General features: G+C 47.4%; 1 protein-coding gene across 6 annotated transcripts in view; it reads right to left on the bottom strand.

Moving 5' to 3' along the window:
- Positions 1-15406, bottom strand: part of MDM2 (MDM2 proto-oncogene) — a 133962-nt gene that overhangs the window by 70305 nt on the left and 48251 nt on the right. For all 6 annotated transcript variants that reach the window (XM_063927496.1, XM_063927497.1, XM_063927494.1 and 3 more), the window contains exon 6: positions 6140-6207. In XM_063927496.1, coding sequence (XP_063783566.1) covers positions 6140-6207 — 68 coding nt within the window. The remainder of the gene's footprint in view (positions 1-6139; positions 6208-15406) is intronic.

Here is a 15406-nt window from a genome sequence, read left to right as displayed (position 1 = left end):
AGGGGGACGGCGGCGCGGCTCCGGGATCGGACGGCGAGGGTGAGATCCTGCGTACGACCCCTCTGGAGCTAATGGTGTCCAGTAGCCTAAGAAGCAGGACCTAGCTTCAGAGAGTAGGGCTGCTTCTCTCCCATCTGTCCCACGATGCAGGGAGTCTGTTGTCAGCAGAGCTCCCTGAAAATAAAAAACCTAACAAAATACTTTCTCTCAGCGAACTCAGGAGAGCTCACTGAAAAGCACCCAGCTCGTCTGGGCACAGTATCAAACTGAGGTCTGGAGGAGGGGCATAGAGGGAGGAGCCAGTGCACACCAGAACCTAAATGCTTTCTTAAAGTGCCCATGTCTCCTGCGGAGCCCGTCTATCCCCATGGTCCTTACGGAGTCCCCAGCATCCACTAGGACGTTAGAGAAAAAAAAATTTCCAAGTGAGAAACTTAATATCCACTTGTTGTAAGGGTTCAAAATATGAAGACTGTAAAAAATCTAAAACCAGATTCAAGTCCCATGGCGCTGTAGGTGGAATGAATGGAGGCTGTACTCTTGTGGACACCTTGCAGAAAGGTGTGTATAGACGGCAATAGAGCCAATCTTCTTTGAAAGTAAATTGACAAAGCAGATACCTGCACCTTTAATGTAGATAAACGCAGTCCTCCATCTAACACCGTCTGTAGAAATAACAAAAGACGGGATAACTTGAAAGATGCCGAGCGCCGGGCCAGAGTATTTCCGTCTAGGTACCGTTGGAGGCAATGGTAGGAAAACAGACTTCCCTCCCATGGCCTCAGAAATCCATTTGTCCAATTCAGGACCAAACAACTTCTCGCCACCGTAAGGTAACGCCTCTATACCTCTCTTAACCTCTGCCTCCGCTTGCCAATACCGTAGAAAGAGTGCTCGTCGTGCCGTAACTAGCGACGATGAAAGGCGAGAAGTGAGCTGACAGACGTCAGTAGAAGCTGTACATACTCAGCAGCTTCACAGATTTGATCAGCGAGAAGTACAAGGTGATCGTCATGTAGGCCAGACTTGAGTTCTGTTATCCATACAATTAGCGCCTTAGTTACCCAAATGCCAACCAACCCAGGTCTAAGCAACACTCCTGCTGCTATATACATGGACTTTAGCATAGCTTCTATTTTCCGGTCTGAAGGGTCTTTAAGCGTAGTAGCTGTTGGTACTGGTATGGTTAATTTTTTTGTAAGTTTTGACACAGACGAATCCACCATTGGCGGATTCTCCCATGTAGATGTCACAGACTCTGGAAACGGGTAACTAGACTTAAATCGGCGAGGCATAGAAAGCCGTTTATCCGGATTCTTCCGTGTTTCTACTAACATTTTATTAAGAGATTCCGAAACAGGAAAACACATTGGAGATCTGTCGTTTAGTAAATACGACTTCATCATTTGTCAGTGGCTCCTCAGTCTCTGTAAACTTCAGAGACTGACGCACTGCCCTGATGAGATGATCAATGCCTGGGCTGTCAAAATCTTCACTATCTGACTGCTGGTCTAATTCGCCCACCTCACCCTCATCTTGCGCAGTGAGGTCTGGCATAGAATCGTCAGAATGCAACATAGCAGAATATTGGTAAATCATAAGACAAATAAAATGTATCACTTCTACCCAAAGTGGACTTGGACCTTTAAAAAGGCTGAGACCACTCCGGTAGTTCTGGCGGTCTCACCCGAGACTCGGATCTTGCCGCTTCCCGCTCGTGTCGAGCGGCGGCCAATTCCGATTGCAATCCAGCCATTACATCTACGAGCATTGCCCATGGAGGGTCCGGGGATGATATCGGATTCGAAACCGGAGCGGGATTCACAAAACATACTGTACATGTGGTAGAACCATCCGGTAACACACTCTTACAGACATTGCAGTGAAACTGCTTTTTAGTTTTTGCTGGTGCCTTACTCATTATGCAGACAGACAATACAATATACAAAGACAGACAACTTGCACGACTTAGTAAAATGGTTACTAAGGTGTGTCATGTATATGTATGTATATGTATATGTGTATATATATATATATATATATATATATATATATATATATATATATATATATATATATATATATATATATATATATATATATATATATAGCCGAAGTGCAGTGCACGTGGCCAGTACTATATGAAATCTGATCCAAAATTCCCACTAACACCCCTGCGCCATCCGGTGGAGTAGTGTTGTAGGACAGGATCTTCTGAAACTGAAAGAGAAACAGGATTGAACAGGAAGCATGGTTAAAATGGCCCTTCATGCCATGCTTTCACTTATAGTCACAGTTCAGGTTATAACACGTCTAAAGTGTATAACCTGAAACTAACTTTATTAAAAAACATCCTGTTAATATAGGCTTAACAGCCTATGTAATTATATCACAACCCATGCAGCCTTTCTTATGGTAATACATACACCCCCCCCCCCCCTTGCAGCTGCGCTGCGGTGAGGAGACTTGTCCCCCCTTCCTGTGCGCCGTGTAGCGTCTGCAGTGAACCGGAGATCTGGCACAGGGAGCCGGGGAGCTCGCGCTGTCTAGCGGCGGGATGCGGCGAGCGGGTGCCGAGAGCCGGATCTGTGCGGCTGGCGCTGTGTGTGGGCTCTGAGCGGCTCTGGCGGGCGCATTACACAAGGCAGCGGCGCGGACGGGAGTATGAGGGAGCAGAGTACTGGCGGCGGCTGTACTTACACAAAGCAGCGGCGACGGGCGGCAGTTAACAGGAGCACTGGCGTGCAAAACAATGTTCCCCACACAGCGGGGCGGCAGCGTGAGCTGACCGCCCCGTCCCCCAGCATACCTGAACTCCTGTGGTGAGGGGCTATGACGGGGCTTTAAAATAAAATAAAAATAAGTATAAGTGCTGCAGAGCTAGCACTCGTGTCTTGTTACTACTGTGAGCACAGAAAAAACACTGAGGTACTCTGGGAATATGGAGGGGAGGAGAGTTACTAAATTTAAATATTCAGTGCCTTGTTCTGCTAAAGCCGTCCATATCCCAAGAGTACTCCAGTGACCCCTAGTGGATGAAAAAGAAATACCCTCTGTACTTCCGTATCGAGGATCATCCCCAGAAAGGACAACCTCCTGGTTGGTTCCAAGTGTGATTTTGGAAGGTTCAGAATCCAACCGTGGACACTGAGAAGATCGGTCGTGAGAGCAACGGACCGCAATAGTTTCTCCCTGAACTATGCCTTTATCAGCATATGGTCCAGAAATGGAATGATGTTCACCCCCTGTCTGCAGAGAACCATCATCTCTGCCTTCACCTTGGTGAATACACTCGGTGCCGTTGAGAGGCCGAATGGCAGGGCCTGGAACTAGAAATTACAGTCCAACAAGGCAAAGAGGAGATAAGCCTGATGCGGCAGCCAGATCGGAATGTGGAGGTACGCATCCTTGATATCCAGGGATACCAGGAATTCCCCCGCTTACAGACTTGATATCACCACTCTTAGAGACTCCATTTTGAACTTGAACTCCTTCAGAAAGAGGTTTAGTGACTTTAGATTCAGAATGGGCCTGACCGAACCATCCGGTTTCGGTAGCATGAAAAGGTTCTAATAGTAACCCTTGATGTGCATATGGAGGTGGTACGGACACAATGACTTGTGACTCCACCAACTTCTGGACGGCGGCTTGTAGGACCGTCCTGTTTGCCAGCAGAGCTGGTAAACCAGATTTGAAAAATCGGTGAGGGGGAGATTTTGAAACTCCAGCCTGTACCCCTGGGACACAATATCTTGCACACAGGGATCCAGGCCGGACGACACCCAGACGTGACTGAACTGCCAGAGTCTCGCTCCCACCGGCCCCACCTCCGGAACCAGCAGTCCACTGTCATGCGGTGGACTTTGGTGTACCTGAAATAGGTTTCTGTTCCTGGGAACCTGCCGTAGCGGGTCTCTTGGACTTGGGCCTACCTCCCCGAAAGAAGGTCTTGGACGGCCTGGCCTTTCTGGGCTTTGTAGCCAGAAAGGGCTGTGATGTAGGTGAAGAAAACGGTTTCTTTGGAGCAGGAGCAGCTGAGGGAAGAAATAGAGACTTACCCGCTGTAGCCATGGAAAGCCACGCATCTAGCGCTTTCTCAAAGAGAGCATGACCTGTATACGGTAGGGACTCCACACTTTTTCTGGATTCTGTGTCAGCAGACCATTGACTTAACAACAGTCCTCGCCGCGCTGAGACCGACATGGAAGAAATTCCTGCAGCCATGGAACCCAAATCTTTCATGGATTCCACCAGAAATCCCGCTGAATCCTGAATGTTGCGCGAAAATAAGCCAACATCATCCTTATCCATAGTAACCAAATCTCAAGTAAGGTGCCAGACCACTTTACTATAGCTTTGGCAATCCAAGCATTGGCAATAGTAGGACGCAGCCCCTGAAGCTGCGATCAGCCGGCTCTTTCAAGGCAGTAGATCCCGGGACAGGCAACACCACCTTTTTTAAAAGTCTGGATACTGATGCGTCAACAATAGGCGGGTTTTCCCAATTTTTTTTACTATCCTCAACAGGGAAAGGAAATGCCACCTGAACCCTCTTAGGGATCTGGAATTTTTTCTCAGGGTTTTCCCCAAGCCTTTTCAAAAATAATATTTAATTCTTTTGACGCAGGGAAGGTTAGCAAGGCTTTCTTATTCTCCGTGAAGTAAGCCTCCTCAACCTGCTCAGGTGGTGTATTATTAATATTCAACACATCCCTAATAGCCTCTATCATCAACTGCACCCCTTTAGCAAGAGATGCCGTCTCCCGTACCCCATCATCACCGGCATAATTTGTATCAGTGTCATCCTGCATAATTTGTGCTAAAGTACGCTTATGGGAGTACACAGCAGGGGGGACCGGAGGCCCAGACTGCCATATTCTGCAGCACCTGGGTAGCAGATTAATTTTGTGCAAACCTCTGAAATCTGAGAAATCATATTTTTTGATAACCATTCCAGCTCCCTTGCAGAAATCTGTGCTAAATCAGTGCAATCCTGATTACATGGAATGGGATCATCTTGAGAGGACAAATCCTCTGCAGCATATGACACAGAGTCCCTGGACATTGCTAATGGTGACCACAAACACCACACACACACACACACACACACACACACACACACACAGCGGATACAGACAGAGTTTCTCCCCAAGAATGGCAAGAGACAGAGATTGGAACCAACCCACACACAGCGCTTTTATACATATAAGGGAGACCCCTTATGAGCGCTGACTGTGTACCTTAATAGATTACACAGTCATTTTGCAGTCTACCCCCCTCCCCCTTCTACAACCCCCTGGTACCGTGAGATAGCTGGAGATTGCTGTGGAGGGACTTGCTTCTTTCCTGGACAGCGCTGTGCAGGCAGGAAAATGGCGCTGAACACAGCTGGGTCCACTCTGAGAAGCTCCGCCCCCAAAATGGCGGTGTCTTCCCGCTCTTCATAGGATTATACTGGCCTGAGGATTGATGCTGGCTGAGATCCGGGGACACCGACAGGCTGAGTGACCAGTGTAGGGTGCAGGCACTGGCTCAGGGCGCCTTTCATAGCGCCGCACAATGTACCGCTGAGCCTCACGCTCCTACCCTGATGCCGCCATCTTCACACCAACCCCCCGCTTGTTAGGGGGTCGGTGTCTCACTCGCCACAATCTTTAGCTCTGCAAGGGGGTTGCGGCATGCTGCTGGGGTGAGCAATCCCCTGTGGCGGGGAACGATCTATCCCCTCTGGAGCTCAGTGTCCAGTCAGCGGAGACAGTGGCTCAGACCCCGCAGGGCAGACACTGCTCCCCCCCCTAAGTCCCTCGCTGCAGGGAGGCTGTTTCCAGCAGACTCCCTGTAAAGCAAACTCTAAAAAATTACTTTTACTAAGGAAACTCTCTAGAGCTCCCCTAGCTGTGACCGGCTCCTCCGGGCACATTTTCTAAACTGAGTCTGGTAGGAGGGGCATAGAGGGAGGAGCCAGCCCACACTCTCAAACTCTTAAAGTGCCAATGGCTCCTGGTGGACCCATCTATACGCCATGGTACTAATGTGAACCCCAGCATCCTCTAAGACGTTAGAGAAAATGATAACATGTATACTTTGGGCAAAGTCCATAAAGACTACAAAACTTTTGATAAGTATAGTAATAGCTTACCTGCTTAGAGATCCGTGGTTGTGAAAAAGTGCATGATTCATTCCCACACAAAGTGTCTACAAAGCAATCTGTAAGAGAAATACCTTTCAGCCATAAGATTATGCATGTATTACGTGTATACATAACAATGCCACAGCCTATACTCTTGCATAGCCTGCTTATGTGGTGCACTTTAATGCATGGTATTCATGGGAGGATAAAGTGCCTTAAAATGATTGTATACATACTAATAAATAGATCTGAAAATAAGAATTTACTCACCGGTAATTCTATTTCTCATAGTCCGTAGTGGATGCTGGGGACTCCGTAAGGACCATGGGGATTAGCGGCTCCGCAGGAGACTGGGCACAACTATAAAGAAAGCTTTTAGACTACTGGTGTGCACTGGCTCCTCCCACTAAGACCCTCCTCCAGACCTCAGTTAGGATACTGTGCCCGGAAGAGCTGACACAATTAGGAAGGATTTTGAATCCCGGGTAAGACTCATACCAGCCACACCAATCACACCGTATAACTCGTGATACAATACCCAGTTAATAGCATGATAACAACTGAGCCTCTCAACAGATAGCTCAACAATAACCCTTTAGTTAAGCAATAACTATATACAAGTATTGCAGACAATCCGCACTTGGGATGGGCGCCCAGCATCCACTACGGACTATGAGAAATAGAATTACCGGTGAGTAAATTCTTATTTTCTCTAATGTCCTAAGTGGATGCTGGGGACTCCGTAAGGACCATGGGGATTATACCAAAGCTCCCAAACAGGCGGGAGAGTGCGGATGACTCTGCAGCACCGAATGAGAGAACTCAAGGTCCTCCTCAGCCAGGGTATTAAATTTGTAGAATTTTGCAAACGTGTTTGCCCCTGACCAAGTTGCAGCTCGGCAAAGTTGAAGAGCCAAGACCCCTCGGGCAGCCGCCCAAGAAGAGCCCACTTTCCTCGTGGAATGGGCTTTTACTGATTTAGGATGCGGCAGTCCAGCCGCAGAATGTGCAAGCTGAATCGTACTACAGAACAGCGAGCAATAGTCTGCTTTGAAGCAGGTGCACCCAACTTGTTGGGCGCATACAGGATAAATAGCGAGTCAGTCTGACTCCAGCTGTCCTGGAAACATAAATTTTTAGGGCCCTGACTACATCCAACAACTTGGAAGCCTCCAAGTCATTTGTAGCCGCAGGCACCACGATAGGTTGGTTCAGATGAAAAGCTGATACCACTTTGGGGAGAAACTGGGACGAGTCCTCAATTCTGCCCTAGCCATATGGAAAATCAGATAAGGGCTTCTACATGACAAAGCCGCCAATTCTGAAACACGCCTGGCCGAAGCCAAGGCCAACAACATGACCACTTTCCACGTGATATATTTCAAATCCACGGTTTTCAGTGGCTCAAACCAATGTGACTTTAGGAAATCCAACACCACATTGAGATCCCAAGGTGCCACTGGAGGCACAAAAGGGGGCTGAATATGCAGCACTCCCTTAACAAAAGTCTGAACTTCAGGTAGTGAAGCCAATTCTTTCTGGAAGAAAATCGATAGAGCCGAAATCTGGACTTTAATGGAACCCAATTTTAGGCCCATAGTCACCCCTGACTGTAGGAAGTGCAGGAACCGGCCCAGCTGAAATTCTTCCGTTGGGGCCTTCCTGGCCTCACACCACGCAACATATTTTCGCCATATGCGGTGATAATGGTTTGCGGTTACTTCTTTCCTAGCTTTAATCAGCGTAGGAATGACTTCCTCCGGAATGCCCTTTTCCTTCAGGAACCGGTGTTCAACCGCCATGCCGTCAAACGCAGCCGCGGTAAGTCTTGGAACAGACAGGGCCCCTGCTGCAGCAGGTCTTGCCTGAGCGGTAGAGGCCATGGGTCCTCTGACATCATTTCTTGAAGTTCCGGATACCACGCTCTTCTTGGCCAATCCGGAACAATGAGTATAGTTCTTACTCCTCTTCTCCTTATTATCCTCAGTACCTTTGGTATGAGAGGAAGAGGAGGGAACACATAAACCGATCGGTACACCCACGGTGTCACCAGAGCGTCCACAGCTATCGCCTGCGGGTCTCTCGACCTGGCGCAATATTTTTCTAGCTTTTTGTTTAGGCGGGACGCCATCATGTCCACCTGTGGTTTATCCCACTGATTTACAATCATTTGAATGACTTCTGGATGAAGTCCCCACTCTCCCGGGTGGAGGTCGTGCCTGCTGAGGAAGTCTGCTTCCCAGTTGTCCACTCCCGGAATGAACACTGCTGACAGTGCTAACACGTGATTTTCCGCCCATCGGAGAATCCTTGTGGCTTCTACCATCGCCGTCCTGCTTCTCGTGCCGCCCTGTCGATTTACATGGGCGACCGCCGTGATGTTGTCTGACTGGATTAGTACCGGCTGGTTTTGAAGCAGGGGTCTTGCCTGACTTAGGGCATTGTAAATGGCCTTTAGTTCCAGAATATTTATGTGCAGGGAAGTCTCCTGACTTGACCATAGTCCTTGGAAGTTTCTTCCCTGTGTGACTGCTCCCCAGCCTCGAAGGCTGGCATCCGTGGTCACCAGGACCCAGTCCTGTATGCCGAATCTGCGGCCCTCTTGAAGATGAGCACTCTGCAGCCACCACAGCAGAGACACCCTTGTCCTCGGAGACAGGGTTATCAGACGATGCATCTGAAGATGCGATCCAGACCACTTGTCCAACAGGTCCCACTGAAAGGTTCTTGCATGAAACCTGCCGAATGGAATTGCTTCGTAGGAAGCTACCATTTTTCCCAGGATCCGCGTGCAGTGATGCACAGACACCTGTTTTGGTTTTAGGAGGCCTCTGACTAGAGATGACAGCTCCCTGGCCTTTTCCTCCGGGAGAAACACTTTTCTCTGTTCTGTGTCCAGAACCATCCCTAGGAACAGCAGGCGTGTCGTAGGGACCAGCTGTGACTTTGGAATGTTTAGAATCCAGCCGTGCTGTTGTAGCACTTCCCAAGATAGTGCTACTCCTACCAACAACTGCTCTCTGGACCTCGCCTTTATCAGGAGATCGTCCAAGTACGGGATAATTAAAACTCCCTTCTTTCGAAGGAGTATCATCATTTCCGCCATTACCTTGGTAAAGACCCTCGGAGCCGTGGAGAGACCGAACGGCAACGTCTGGAATTGGTAATGACAATCTTGTACCACAAACCTGAGGTACTCCTGGTGAGGATGGTAAATGGGGACATGTAGGTAAGCATCCTTGATGTCCAGCGATACCATGTAATCCCCCTCGTCCAGGCTTGCAATAACCGCCCTGAGCGATTCCATCTTGAACTTGAATTTTTTTATATATGTGTTCAAGGATTTCAAATTTAAAATGGGTCTCACCGAACCGTCCGGTTTTGGTACCACAAACATTGTGGAATAGTAACCCCTTCCTTGTTGAAGTAGGGGCACCTTTACTATCACTTGTTGTGAATACAGCTTTTGAATTGCCTGTAACACTGCCTCCCTGCCTGAGGGAGTGGTTGGCAAGGCAGATTTGAGGAAACGGCGGGGGGGGGGGAAAGACGTCTCGAATTCCAGTTTGTACCCCTGAGATACTACTTGAAGGATCCAGGGATCCACCCGTGAGCGAGTCCACTGATTGCTGAAATTTTTGAGACGGGCCCCCACCGTACCTGGCTCCGCCTGTGAAGCCCCAGCGTCATGCTGTGGACTTAGAGGAAGCGGGGGAGGACTTTTGCTCCTGGGAACTGGCTGTATGCTGCAGCTTCTTTCCCCTACCTCTGCCTCTGGGCAGAAAGGACGCGCCTTTAACCCGCTTGCCCCTATTGGGCCGAAAGGACTGTACCTGATAATACGGTGCTTTCTTTGGTTGTGAGGAAATATGGGGTAAAAATGTAGACTTCCCAGCTGTTGCTGTGGAAACGAGGTCCGAGAGACCATCCCCGAACAATTCCTCACCCTTATAAGGCAGAACTTCCATGTGTCGTTTGGAATCTGCATCACCTGTCCACTGCCGAGTCCATAACCCTCTCCTGGCAGAAATGGACATCGCACTAATTTTGGATGCCAGCCGGCAAATATCCCTCTGTGCATCCCTCATGTATAAAAGTACGTCTTTTATATGCTCTACGTTTAGCAAAATAGTGTCCCTGTCTAGGGTATCTATATTTTCTGACAGGGAATCTGACCACGCAGTAGCAGCACTGCACATCAAGGCTGAAGCTATAGCCGGTCTCAATATAACACCTGTGTGTGTATATATAGATTTCAGGATAGCCTCCTGCTTTCTATCAGCAGATTCCTTTAGGGCGGCCGTATCTGGAGACGGTAGTGCCACCTTCTTTGACAAGCGTGTGAGCGCTTTATCCACCCTAGGGGATGTTTCCCAGCGTGACCTATCCTCTGGCGGGAAAGGGTACGCCATTAGTAACCTCTTAGAAATTAACAGCTTTTTATCAGGGGAAGCCCACGCTTCTTCACACACTTCATTTAACTCTTCAGATGGAGGAAAAGCTACTGGTAGTTTTTCTCTCCAAACATTATACCCTTTTTTGTGGTACCGGGGGTAACATCAGAAATGTGCAACACATTTTTCATTGCCTCAATCATGTAACGTGTGGCCCTACTAGAAGTTACATTAGTCTCGTCGTCGTCGACACTGGAGTCAGTATCCGTGTCGACATCTGTGTCAACCATCTGAGGTAGCGGGCGTTTTAGAGCCCCTGATGGCTTTTGAGATGCCTGGACAGACACAGGCTGAGAAGCCGGCTGTCCCACATTTGGTATGTATTCAAACCTTTTATGTAAGGAGTCGACACTATCACGTAATTCCTTCCACAGCACCATCCACTCAGGTGTCGACCCCGCAGGGGGTGACATCACATTTACAGGCATCTGCTCCGCCTCCACATAAGCCTCCTCATCAAACATGTCGACACAGCCATACCGACACACCGCAAACACACAGGGAATGCTCTGACAGAGGACAGGACCCCACAAAGCCCTTTGGGGAGACCGAGAGAGAGTATGCCAGCACACACCAGAGCGCTATATAACACTGGGATCCCACTATCAATGAGTGTTTTTCCCTTATAGCTGCTTTATATATATATCTCTATACTGCGCCTAAATTTAGTGCCCCCCCTCTCTTTTTTTACCCTTCTGTAGTATTCAGACTGCAGGGGAGAGCCAGGGAGCTTCCTTCCAGCGGAGCTGTGAGGGAAAAATGGCGCCAGTGTGCTGAGGGAGAAGCCCCGCCCCCTTTTCGTCGGACTTTCTCCCGCTTTTTCTGGAATACTGGCAGGGGTAATTTTACATCTATATAGCCTCTAGGACTATATATGATGTAGATTTGCCAGCCAAGGTGTCATATATTGCCCTCAGGGCGCCCCCCCCCAGCGCCCTGCACCCATCAGTGACCGGAGTGTGAGGTGTACATGAGGAGCAATGGCGCACAGCTGCAGTGCTGTGCGCTACCTTGGTGAAGACCGAAGTCTTCTGCCGCCGATTTTCCGGACCTCTTCGTGCTTCTGGCTCTGTAAGGGGGACGGCGGCGCGGCTCGGGGAACGAACACCAAGGTCGGGTCCTGCGGTCGATCCCTCTGGAGCTAATGGTGTCTAGTAGCCTAAGAAGCCCAAACTACCACCTGTTAGGTAGTTTCGCTTCTTCTCCCCTTAGTCCCTCGCTGCAGTGAGTCTGTTGCCAGCAGATCTCACTGTAAAATAAAAAACCTAAATATACTTTCTTTCTAGGTGCTCAGGAGAGCCCCTAGTGTGCATCCAGCTCAGCCGGGCACAAGAATCTAACTGAAGTCTGGAGGAGGGTCTTAGTGGGAGGAGCCAGTGCACACCAGTAGTCTAAAAGCTTTCTTTATAGTTGTGCCCAGTCTCCTGCGGAGCCGCTAATCCCCATGGTCCTTACGGAGTCCCCAGCATCCACTTAGGACGTTAGAGAAAAATGCTTCAGGCACCTACTGTATCTTTAGCAAATGCCAAACTGACTACTACAATAACATTTAACTAATGACTTGTACAGCATTTACTAGAAAATGTGATAAACAATCATTATCTATATTTAGAAAGATTAAAGGGTGTGGACATGGCATGCTCAATGCATTGCAGGTTCTTAAACCATCCAAGAAAATTAGCTTTTTCAAAATGTTCCTATAGATATTCATAGGAAGCACAGATCACCAACTGTTGGTGATGTCAAGGCATACCTTAAGAGAAACACATTAGCTTGTGGTCTGGAACGGCTAAAGACATGGTTTAACAAGGTTCAGCCCTGCATCTCCAGCCACTGAATGAACATCTGGCCAGGACCCCACTGGACTGAACTTCCAGCTCAGAAGCAGCCCAGAAATTCCACCCATGAGTATCCTATCCAGGAATCCAAAGGCTACCTGGCATCCTCTCTGATGCTCCAAGCCGTCCTCTGCCTCGTCAACTGCGCTGCAGGTGGGCATCTCACATAGAAGTTCCAGGACTCAAAGGTGTGTGTGTGTGTGTGTGTGTGTGTGTGTGTGTGTGTGTGTGTGTGTGTGTGTGTGTGTGTGTATGTGTGTGTGTGTGTGTGTATGTGTGTGTGTGTAATGTTTTACCTTCCGGCCCGCCAACATAGAGCATACACACTGTGCAATATCGTTAGCGATATCGCTGTGACGTCATAGTAACATAGTATCTGAGGTTGAAAAAAGACAATTGTCCATCGAGTTCAACCTATTTGTGGTGTCCTATGCATGACGATTTGACTAAAATTTCTGACTGATGCTGCTGTCAGCCATTGCATTTTATCCCTATTTATAGTAACTATAATGCATGACTATGCACCATACCCCTGGATATCCTTATCCAATAGGAATTTATCTAACCCATTCTTAAAGGTGTTGATAGATTCCGCCATTACAACTCCCTCGGGCAGGGAATTCCAAACACGTATTGTCCTTACCGTGAAAAAGCCTTTACGCCGTATTGTGCGGAATCTCCTCTCCTCTAACCTGAGCGAGTGTCCACGAGTCCTCTGTGTTGATCTAACCAAAAACAGGTCCCGCGCAAGCTCTGTGTATTGTCCCCTTATATATTTGTAGATGTTGATCATATCCCCTCTTAGTCTCCGCTTTTCCAATGTAAACATGCCTAGTCTTTCAAGCCTTTCCTTGTATTCCATCGTCTCCATGCCCTTAATTAGTTTGGTCGCCCTCCTCTGTACCTTTTCAAGCTCCAGGATATCCTTTTTGTAGTACGGTGCCCAGAACTGTACACATGCCGCGGCCAGTCCGTGTATGCAGCTTTGGACGATAAGTCCAAATTGAGCTGCATGCACGGACTACAGCGGGGGACATGAAAGACCCCTGGGAACGTGCACCAGCCGTCACTTGCAGCATACACACCAATATTTTAGTCAATATCGCTCAGAAGGGGGGAAATCAGCCATATTGCCCGAAATATCATACAGTGCGTACGGAACTTCAGTATTGAACCAGACCTGCTTGTGTCATAACATTCTCTGATGTTTTGTATGCCTTTAATACAACCTCAACATTAAGGGGTTGATTCAATTGTTTCCTGTGCCCCCTGCTGGGTGGCTATACTAATGGGCGCCTATCGGTGCTATTCAATTGTTGCTGATTAGATGCCCATTAGTAGTTAAGGTGCCTGACCGCTCTTGGTTATAAGCAGCACAAAGCGGCTAAACCCGTCTAGAGCGCTTGATTGGGTGTCCAAAGTCCGGCGTTGGGAGTTCAAACTATAGACTAAAAAATTTTTCTCGCACTTCTTACAGCTTCCAGAAAAAAAAAAAGAAGCGTGACTGCTGCAGTTAATGGGCATCTGATCGGAGCAACAATTGATTAGCTCCGATATATGCCCATTCCTATAAACCACAGGTTCTCAAACTCAGTCCTCAGGACCCCAAACAGTTCAAATCTTCCAGGTCTCCTCAGAGAATTGCAAGTGAAATTATCAGCTCCACTTGTGTATCAGTGAGTAATGAATACACTTGTGTACCTGCTAGGTGATCTGGAAAAAGGGAACTGTGTGGGGGACAGAGTACCGTTTGAGAACCACTGCTATAGATGCCCAGCAAGAGGCACAGTAAACAATTGAATTAGCCCCTAAAAGTGCAGCGTTTGTTCCACAGATCTTGTAAAATTCTGCCAATGAAGGAATGTTCTTTGTCAAAAATCATGCACGCACTTTAAGTAATGAATTAAAATAAAGTATGCAAGGCATTTCATTAGGATCATGTATTTAAGGAACCATCAATTAAAATACAACTTTAAAAAAACAACCTTCAATAGTTGACTGGATTCTCTCAATATTAAGCTTGGTCTTCCAGTGAAACATACAAAGCATAAAATTACTGATGCAAACAATGGGGGAGATGTACTAAGGAGTGAAAAGAGTTGAGATGTGAATAAGCGGAGAAGCTGCCCATGGCAACCAATCAGCTGCTCTGTAAAATTTTATATAGTATGAAAATTCTAAATGTTACTTCAATGCTGCATCACTGGCTCATTTCTCCACTCTCACTGCTTAGTACATCTCCACCCAACATCCTTTCTGGTGCAGGTTCTCCCAATTGAACAGTTAATGCAACTTCGTTGAAATATTTTGTTGTGTAGTATAGCAAAAAAGCAAACATGTCTTGATCATCTGCTATAGTATGTGATAAAACTACATAAGCTTTGTTACACATTTCATGGGACTGCTGCCCTCCTCTTCAGTTTATATCTATTTTTCTTGACGATCCTATTGCTGGAATCAGAATAAACCCGCTTTTCATCCTTGCAGCGCAAGCTTGTCTTGTGCTAGGAATTTCCAGCAGATAGGAGTGTTTATGAAAAACAGACCGAAAGAAACGGTCTGAAGAAGGCAGCAGTCCCGTGAAACGTTTAACAAACGTGTAAACCATGTCCTTTCTGGAGCAGTTTCCCCCAACTGAATAGTTATTACAGGTTGAGTATCCCATATCCAAACATTCCGAAATACGGACTTTTTTGAATGAGAGTGAGATAGTGAAACCTTTGTTTTTTGATGACTCAATGTACACAAACTTTGTTTAATACACAAAGTTATTAAAAATACTGTATTAAATGACCTTCAGGCTGTGTTTATAATGTGTATATGAAACATAAATGAATTGTGTGAATGTACACACTTTGTTTAATGCACAAAGTTATAAAAAATATTGGCTAAAATTGCCTTCAGGCTGTGTGTATAAGGTGTATATGAAACAAATACATTCTGTGCTTAGACTTCTGTCCCATCCCCATGATATCTCATTATGG

Source organism: Pseudophryne corroboree, chromosome 6 (assembly GCF_028390025.1).
Source record: "Pseudophryne corroboree isolate aPseCor3 chromosome 6, aPseCor3.hap2, whole genome shotgun sequence".
Classification (NCBI taxonomy): domain Eukaryota; kingdom Metazoa; phylum Chordata; class Amphibia; order Anura; family Myobatrachidae; genus Pseudophryne; species Pseudophryne corroboree.
Note: the sequence above shows the minus strand (reverse complement) of the source record. Positions and strands in the feature narration are given on the sequence as shown.